General features: G+C 67.0%; 1 protein-coding gene across 2 annotated transcripts; it reads left to right on the forward strand.

Annotated features, from left to right (window-relative positions):
* The first annotated feature begins 2,786 nt into the window (after positions 1 to 2,786).
* FES (FES proto-oncogene, tyrosine kinase) lies at positions 2,787 to 8,012 on the forward strand. 2 transcript variants are annotated; one of them, XM_034065959.1, is made up of 18 exons: positions 2,787 to 3,160; positions 3,230 to 3,403; positions 3,471 to 3,567; positions 3,791 to 3,974; positions 4,133 to 4,270; positions 4,358 to 4,477; positions 4,556 to 4,678; positions 4,744 to 4,930; positions 5,017 to 5,094; positions 5,277 to 5,486; positions 5,768 to 5,890; positions 5,973 to 6,026; positions 6,241 to 6,359; positions 6,502 to 6,596; positions 6,817 to 6,940; positions 7,042 to 7,199; positions 7,414 to 7,536; positions 7,677 to 8,012. In XM_034065959.1, exons 1-18 carry the CDS (start codon positions 2,813 to 2,815, stop codon positions 7,817 to 7,819), a joined length of 2,598 nt encoding a protein of 865 aa, XP_033921850.1. In that variant the 5' UTR covers positions 2,787 to 2,812; the 3' UTR covers positions 7,820 to 8,012. The 2 variants fall into 2 exon arrangements, with proteins under 2 accessions (XP_033921850.1, XP_033921849.1); XM_034065958.1 differs by having other exon boundaries at positions 2,787 to 3,403.
* Positions 8,013 to 8,603: the final 591 nt, after the last annotated feature.

Consider the following 8,603-nt stretch of genomic DNA (forward strand, 5'->3'; position numbering starts at 1 on the left):
GAGCACCCTTGGCACAGCATGGGGCTGAGCCTGCACACTGCAGCACTGCACCCAGCCCCACACTGCAGCTGGAGCACATCCCCGGCGCTGGCACGGTCATGGACCAGGACTGTGCCATGGCCAAGTCCCAGGCAGAGCCCAGCCCAGCTCCACTGAGCCCCTGCAGGGTCCTGACCCCCGAGGCTCTGTTGGGCTGCACTTGCAGAGGCCTCACTGCCTGCAGCAGCTTCCTGTGGTCAGGAGCGAGCTCCCTGCAGGTGCAGGTGGCTGCAGGTGCTGGTTCTGCTGCTGTGGAGGCCTGGGCAGGGGCAGGTCCCTGCTGGCCCTTGGGAGCAGGGGCTGCAGGGTTGGTGCTGGCAGCTCCAGGGGCTGCAGGGGCTGCAGGGTTGGTGCTGGCAGCTCCAGGGGCTGCAGGGGCTGCAGGGGCTGGTGCTGGCAGCTCCAGGGGCTGCAGGGGTTGGTGCTGGCAGCTCCAGGGGCTGCAGGGGCTGCAGGGATTGGTGCTGGCAGCTCCAGGGGCTGCAGGGGTTGGTGCTGGCAGCTCCAGGGGCTGCAGGTCGCAGGTGATGCCTGACGGGTCCTGCTGGGCAGAGGCTGTGGCTGCAGCCGCACCAGGCTCTGCAGGAGCCCGGACAGGGGATGTGGAACCGGGTGAGCTGCGCTGTGGTCTCAGCACCTTCCCTGCTGTGGGCAGTGGTTGAGGCTCCCAGGGAAGAGCTGCAGAGCCTCCCAGCACAGCCCTGCCCAGCCCAGCAGCCCCAGGCCGGGTGCTTCCCACCAGCGGTGTCCCTGCTGCAGCTGGAGCAGGTGGGGGGGGCTGCGCTGCTGGGGGTGCAGGAAGGATGGATGCTGGCGGGGGGAGAAGCATCCTCTTGGCCTGGCTTGTGAACCCTTGCTAAGCCTGTGACAGCCTATGAGTGTCCTGGAGCAGCAGTGTGTGGATGCTGCTGCTCTGCCCTGTGACAGCCTATGAGTGTCCTGGAGCAGCAGTGTGTGGATGCTGCTGCAGCTGCTCTGCTCTGACAGCCTATGAGTGTCCTGGAGCAGCAGTGTGTGGATGCTGCTGCTCTGCCCTGTGACAGCCTATGAGTGTCCTGGAGCAGCAGTGTGTGGATGCTGCTGCAGATGCTCTGCCCTCAAACCGGCTATGGGGATCACTGCTTCCCGGGATCCCAGCGCTGGAGGTGTCAGGGAGCAGCTGCAGCGCCCGGAGCTCCGTGTGGCTCAATGGGGCACAGGGAAGGTGTAGTCCCCTGGCAGCAGGACCCTGGGTCAGCCATGTGCACCTGAGTGCTGCCTGGGGCTGTGCCGGGCACAGAGGCAGCCCCTGCCCATGCCATGCGGTGCTGTGCTGAGCCATTGTGCTCCCCTGTGGTGTGAGCTCCCAGGCATTGCTCCATGTTGAAGGCTGAGCAAAGCTCCATCTGATGTGCTCCTTGCCCCCAGCTTCCTGCAGCAGTGGGATCAGCTCAGCTGTGTCCTGCAGGCACAGGACAGGGCTCAGCACTAACTACCCAGGAGGCAGCCAGGACACGTGTATGGTGGTACTGGTGGTGCTGGGTGGTGATGGTGGCAGCAGCCGGGGATGAGCTGTCCCATTGTGGCACCAGTGAAGCACTGGGGCTGCTGTGGGGAGCTGGGAACCAGCTGTGCAGGCATGAGGTGGTGCCGAGGGCTGCGGCATGGCCCACGGGTGCCCACGCAGTGGATGCTCTGTCCTGGGGCCTCTCGCGGTCACAAGGGCCAAGCTTGGGGGTGGCGACAGCATCACCCCCTTCAGTGGGGCTGCCCCCCAGTTCCTGCAGCCTCTCAGGGAACCAGGGCTATGGAGAGGGCTGGGGACAGGCAGGACCAGGCTCAGCCAAAGGGGCTCTGCAGGGACAGCGTTCAGGATCCACATGGGCAATGGACCACAGCCGGGGTGAGGAGATGCCCTGGGCTCCCTCAGGCCTGAACCCTGCCAGCACCACTCCTTGTGGGAGCAGTGGGATGGGCAGTGGGGCTGGGGCTGCGGGTGATGGTAGAGCCATGGCCTCGGGAGTGGGGACTGGCAGGGAGGGGAGGGAGGGCAGGAAATCTCGCAATGGCTCTATGGTCAGCACTGGGTTTCCTGTTCCTCCCTGGGAGCCGGAGCTGCACCGGGTCCACACTGCACCGGCCCTGGCCCCAGGAGGACGCCTGATCCAGCCCCACAGCAGGGACCTCGCAGCACAGGCAGGTTGGAGGGGCCATGCCCCACTGGGGGGCTGGCAGGGACAGGGACCCCTCTGTGGGGCTGGGGAGGGTTCTCAGTGCTGGTCCTCTATGGTGCTGGGTGCTGCACCAGGGGACATCCTGCCCTGCACAGACATGTGCCCAGCACCTTCCTGCTCCTCCTGTGCCCTTGCCATGGGGCAGGACACTCCGGGACCACAGCTGGGACCAGTTTACCTCCCAACAGCCATGTTGGAGTCCTGGGTGCTGGGACACATCCAAGCTCAGCACCTTCCTCCAGGGCTTGACACCCCCTCCTGCGGCTCCCCAGGAGCTCAGGGTGACGGTGCCAGGGGCAGGAGGGGCTGGAGCTGCTGGGCCACATGGGGCTGGTGTCTGCCAGGTGGGGGTCACAGCTGCACTGCCCTGGGACCAGCCCCATGCATGGCAGAGGTGATGCTGCTGCCTCCGACCCCAAACTTCCTCCTCCCTGGCACCATCCCCATGGGCCCCAACTTCCCCTGCGCTCGGGTGCACTCAGCACCCTCCTGCCCTCCCCCTGCTTTGAATGGGGCAGGGAGAGCTCTGCTCCTGCAGGCCCCGTGTCCCATGGCAGGGAATGAGGGGTGTGCGGGATGCAGAGGGTCTGCCGGACACCGGACACCGGTCACGGCTGTGGGCAGCAGCCCGAGGCTCAGCTCTCCGGCTGCTCTGCAGCCTCCTCACCCCTCCCGGCGGTGCCATGGGCTTCGGGCCGGAGCTGTGGGGCCCGCAGGGGCACAGCGCGCTGCTGCGCCTGCAGGACAGTGAGCTGCGCCTCCTGGAGCTCATGAAGAAGTGGATGTCGCAGCGAGCCAAGAGCGACCGGGAGTACGCAGGGATGCTGCACCACATGTTCTCCCAGCTGGAGAAGCAGGAGAGCTCGGGGCAGCTCCGCTCCGGTGACCACAGCAGCCAGACTGCCGAGGTAGGGATGAGCGGTGTGGTGCCGGACGCTGGCTCTGCCCACGTCGGGCCTGACGCTCTGTCCCTGCAGTCCTGGTGGGTGCTGGCGAGCCGGACCGAGGCGCTGAGCCAGATCCTGCGCCAGCACGCGGAGGAGCTGGTGGCAGGGCCGCTGGCCAAGCTGAGCCTGCTCATCCGCGACAAGCAGCAGCTCCGCAGGACCTTCAGTGAGCGGTGGCAGCAGCTCAGCCACGAGTACACCCGGGTGCGTGTCCCGGTGGGGGGCAGCGGGGTCCTCAGCCCTGCCCCACTGACGGCATCACCCTCCCCAGACCACGCAGCAGGAGATGGAGAAGCTGAAGGCTCAGTACCGCAGCCTGGCAAGGGACAGTGCCCAGGCCAAGCGCAAGTACCAGGAGGCCAGCAAAGGTGCCCGGTCCCTGCCTGCCCCATCCCAGGGGTTAGAGCCTTGGGACAGGGCTGTGGGCTGGGAGCATCCCTGTGTGACTGCCCCAGCCCTGGCCCTGGCCCTGCCTCCCTGGGACCCCCTCCCAGCCCCCCCCACTGTGACCCTCAGTGGCTGCAGTGGATGCGCTGCAGCTCTGGCACCGGTGGTGCTCCACAGCAGGGGTTTCCATGGCTTCTCCCCCAGACAAGGAGCGGGACAAGGCAAAGGAGAAGTACGTGCGCAGCCTCTGGAAGCTCTATGCCCTGCACAACCAGTACGTGCTGGCTGTGCGGGCAGCCGCACTCCACCAGCACCACCACTACCAGCGGGCAATGCCCACCCTCCACCAGTCCCTCTACAGCCTGCAGCAGGAGATGGTCCTCATCCTGTAAGAGCTCTGCCTGCCCCACTGCTCGCCTTGCACCCCGTTACCCAGCCCTGGGCACCCCCATAATCCCTGAGCAACAGTGGGATGTGGGGACCGGGTGACAGCGCTGTCATTGGGGTGGAGACACCCGGCAGCCCCCAGCACCCATGTTCCACCAGGAAGGAGATCCTCAGGGAGTACCACAGCATCAGCAGCCTGGTGCAGGAGGATGTGCTGGCTGTGCACCAGGAAATCGCTGGTGCCATCCAGGCCATCAACCCTGCCACCGAGTACAGCAGCTTCATCCAGAGCCACAGGTACAGCCGGCGCTGCTGCAGCCCCTGCCAGCCGTGGGCACTGGGCACAGGGCAGGGGGGCAGCAGAGCCTCACTGGCTGCCTGCAGGTACAGCTCCGAGGTGCCACCGGAGGTGTCGTTCGATGAGAGCCTGCTGGAGGAGACCGAGGGCCTGGTGCCGGCTGAGCTGCAGCTGAATGAGCTGACCATGGAGAGCGTCCAGCACTGGTGAGCGGGGCCGGGCTGGGGCAGGGGCACTGCCACCCGCACCGCAGCTCAGAGCCGCTGGCACCCGGGTCCCTGCAGCCTGAGCTCGGTGCAGGAGGAGCTGGCGGCTGCCACCGAGGCCGTGAGCAGCAGGGAGCGGCGGGTGCAGGAGCTGCAGGCGGAGCTCCGGGCTGAGGAGCGGGGCCGGAGCCCGGCGGAGAGGTGAGATGCGGCCGGGGGGGGGGGGCAAGGGCTGCGGCAGGGTCTGACCTCCCTCCTGTCCCCAGGGTGCACCTGCTGGGCAAGCGTCAGGGGCTGCAGGAGCTGCAGCAGCAGCTCGAGGGCTGCATCTGCACTCAGGCCAAGCTGCGGGCGCAGAGGGACCTGCTGGCCACCAAACTGGAGGAGCTGGGGGCCGGGGAGCCGCTGCCCGCACTGCTGCTGCAGGACGAGCCGCACCTGGGCTGCTCCGTGGTGAGCCCTGCCCCGCTGGCCCTGGATGGGGCTCACTGGGCTTGGGTCACCACAGCCATGCAGAGCTCACCGCTCGTGTCCTGCAGGAGCAGGAGCGCGGTGGGAGCACTGCACTGGAGACACTCAAGAGCCACATCTCGGGCATCTTCAGCCCCAAGTACTCGGTGAGTCCCTGGGCACCTCCATCCTGTCCCCCAGCTCCCTGAACCTCCTGCCCCTGTTCTCTCCACAGCCCCCTCCCTTCCATACCCCCCACACCCGCTGTGCCCTGCCCTGGACACTGCTTCAGGCACCGCTGCTGGTACATGGCACGGCCGGGCTCACCCCATCTCCATCCTGCACTCAGCTGCCGCCCCCCGTGCCCCTGATCCCAGAGCTGCAGAAGCCGCTGTGCCAGCAGGTCTGGTACCATGGGGCCATCCTGCGCTCCGAGGTGCAGGAGCTGCTGAGCCGCACTGGGGACTTCCTGGTGCGGGAGAGCCAGGGCAAGCAGGAGTCCGTGCTCAGCGTGCTGTGGGACGGGCAGGTCCGGCACTTCATCATCCAGGCTGTTGATGTGAGTGACTGCAGGTGGGGTGCTGCGGCTGGGGCAGCCCCGGGCAGGCAGAGGGGGTGCCCCTGGTGCTGGTGCACGGGACACGCGTGCAGAGGATGAGTTGTGCTTGTCCTTGTGGGGCCTGAGCCCTGCATCGTGTCTGTGAACCCCCACCTGTGTGTGCCCTGCCTGGTGTGCACACATCCTGTGCCACACGGCCACGTGCACCGCAGCCCCTGCACCCCAGCCCCTGTGAGCAGACCCATGTGTGCAGGCACAAGGGGTCAGCCTTCCCCCCACAGAACACGTACCGGCTGGAGGGGGACGGGTTCCCAACCATCCCACTGCTCATTGACCACCTCCTGCAGAGCCAGCAGCCTGTCACCCGCAAGAGCGGGGTCGTCCTGGCCAGGGCCATCCCCAAGGTGACAGTGGGCAGTGGGCAGGGGATGTGGGGCTGAGGCAGGGATGGGGACAGCTCACACCTCCAGTGTCCGCTCACTACAGGACAAATGGGTGCTCAGCCATGAGGATGTGCTGCTGGGGGAGTGCATTGGCCGGGTGAGTGAGGGTGCTGCAGTCCTGCCTGTGTGGGGTCTGCAGGACAGGGCTGTGCCTGTGGGGGGACAGGGGCTGCCTCTGGCCTGCAGGACAGGGCTGTGCCCTGCGGGGGGACAGGGGCTGCCTCTGGCCTGCAGGACAGGGCTGTGCCTGTGGGGGGACAGGGGCTGCCTCTGGCCGCTGGCAAGCGGAGCTGCTGCCCCCGTGTCCTCAGGGGAACTTCGGGGAAGTGTTCAGCGGTCGCCTGCTCACCGACAACACCCCCGTGGCCGTGAAGTCCTGCAGGGAAACCCTCCCAGCCGAGCTCAAGGCCAAGTTCCTGCAGGAAGCAAGGTCTGTGCTGCCATCGTGCTGGTCCCAACCCGTCTGTGTGTCCATCCCTGGGAGCTGCAGCTGTTCACACCATGATGGCACTGCAGCACCTTTGTGCCCAGGCAGCTGCCCCCCAACAAGGTGTGCTTCCCTGACCCTGCAGGATCCTCAAGCAGTACAACCACCCAAACATCGTCCGGCTCATTGGGGTCTGCACCCAGAGGCAGCCCATTTACATTGTGATGGAGCTGGTGCAGGGTGAGCAGCCCCAGTCTGCAGCTGCCGTGCTGCTGGGGGCAGCCAGAGCTCAGGTGTGCCAGGGCAGCAGGAGCTCAGGTGTGCCAGGGCAGCCGGAGCTCAGGTGTGCCAGGGCAGCCGGAGTTCAGGTGTGCCAGGGCAGCCGGAGCTCAGGTGTGCCAGGGCAGCCGGAGCTCAGGTGTGCCAGGGCAGCCACACCAGCTCCATGTCCCGGCTGCAGGGGGGGACTTCCTGAGCTTCCTGCGCAGTGAGGGGCCCCGGCTGCGGGTGAAGGAGCTGATCAGGATGACAGAGAACGCGGCTGCCGGCATGGAGTACCTGGAGAGCAAGCACTGCATCCACAGGTGGGCTTGGGCGCGCACCAGGAGCCATCGCTGCTCCCATCCGGTGTCTGGGGCCCATGGTGCACGGTGGGTGCAGAGCTGATGGCTCTGGGCTGTGCCAGGGACCTGGCTGCTCGGAACTGCCTGGTGACAGAGAAGAACACCCTGAAGATCAGTGACTTTGGGATGTCCCGGGAGGAGGACGATGGCATCTACTCCTCCACAGGGGGGATGAAGCAGATCCCGGTCAAGTGGACTGCTCCTGAAGCACTCAATTATGGTATGGGATGGAGCCGGCCATGGCCTGGCAGCCCCACGGCACACCTGGGAGCTGGAAGTGCTGGGCATGCTGTTCTGCTCCCACATGGCCGGTCCTGGGGGGAAGAGCTGGGCACCCCAGTGCTCATAGCACAGGCACAGCCAGGGCAGTGCAGCCACAGGCACAGCCATGGGTGTCCGCAGCCACCAGCATCCATCCTGCCTCATGTCCTCAGGAAGATACAGCTCAGAGAGTGATGTCTGGAGTTTCGGGATCCTGCTGTGGGAAGCCTTCAGCCTCGGTGCTGTCCCCTACAGCAACCTCAGTAACCAGCAGACGCGTGAGGCCGTGGAGCAGGGTAAGGGCCGTGCCACGGTCCGGCTCTCCAGAGGCAGTGAGGGGCCATGTGCTCAGCACAGTGCATGTGCTGTGGGGCTGTGCCTATGGGGCTGTGCCTATGGGGCCGGTGGTTGCTGCTTCCTCATGGCTGCCCCGCAGGTGTGCGGTTGGAGCCGCCCCCCCAGTGCCCCGAGGACGTGTACCGCCTGATGCAGCGCTGCTGGGAGTACGACCCCCGCCAGCGGCCCAGCTTCAGCACCATCCACCAGGACCTCAGCACCATCCGCAAGCGGCACCGGTGATGGGGATAACGGGAACCACAGCTCCTTGTGCCCGGATCCATCCTCCGGCAGCGGCCGCCTCTGCCTGGGAAGTGGCTGCTGCGCCCGGACACAGCTGTGACCCTTCCCCGTGCTCCCAGCTCCGGTCCCGGGACACGGCACCCACAGCTCCCGGGACACGGCACCCACAGGGCTCCATGCGCTGCAATAAACAAACGGGCTCTGCAGCACCGCGTCCGGGGGGCTACGGGGGGCACGGACAGTGGGAGCCAGGGAGGACAAGCAGCCTCCGTATAGCCGGGACAGGGCACACGCGGATGGGAGCATCGGCAGCCGGCCGGGGGCTGCGGGGTGATGAGCGGGTGCATCCCGGTGCTATGGGGTGATGAGCGGGTACATCCCGGTGCTATGGGGTGATGAGCGGGTGCATCCCGGTGCTATGGGGTGATGAGCGGGTACATCCCGGTGCTATGGGGTGATGAGCGGGTACATCCCGGTGCTATGGGTGATGAGCGGGTGCCCCCCGGTGCTATGGGTGATGAGCGGGTGCACCCCGGTGCTATGGGGTGATGAGCGGGTGCATCCCGGGCGGTGCCGGTCCCGCAGCTGTCGGTGCTCGGCCGCACGGCGCAGGCAGCGCTGCCCCAGGGCCCCTCCCGCTGCGCTGCCGGCGGAGCCGCCCCCTCGAGGCCGGGGCCGGTCCCGGAAGGGCGGAGCGGCGGGAGGGGCTTGGCCCATCCGGCCGCAGCCGCTGCCGGTGATGTGAGCAGCGGGTTCGGGCCGCGGAGCCTCCCAGGTAAGAGCG

This window comes from Melopsittacus undulatus, chromosome 9 (genome assembly GCF_012275295.1).
Source record: "Melopsittacus undulatus isolate bMelUnd1 chromosome 9, bMelUnd1.mat.Z, whole genome shotgun sequence".
NCBI lineage: Eukaryota > Metazoa > Chordata > Aves > Psittaciformes > Psittaculidae > Melopsittacus > Melopsittacus undulatus.

Coding starts and splice junctions, on each gene's coding strand:
- FES (XM_034065958.1), top strand. CDS start 2,813: ATGAGGGGTGTGCGGGATGCAGAGGGTCTGCCGGACACCGGACACCGG. Junction 3,975..4,132: donor CAGGAGATGGTCCTCATCCT/GTAAGAGCTCTG, acceptor ATGTTCCACCAG/GAAGGAGATCCTCAGGGAGT. Junction 6,941..7,041: donor AGCAAGCACTGCATCCACAG/GTGGGCTTGGGC, acceptor GGGCTGTGCCAG/GGACCTGGCTGCTCGGAACT.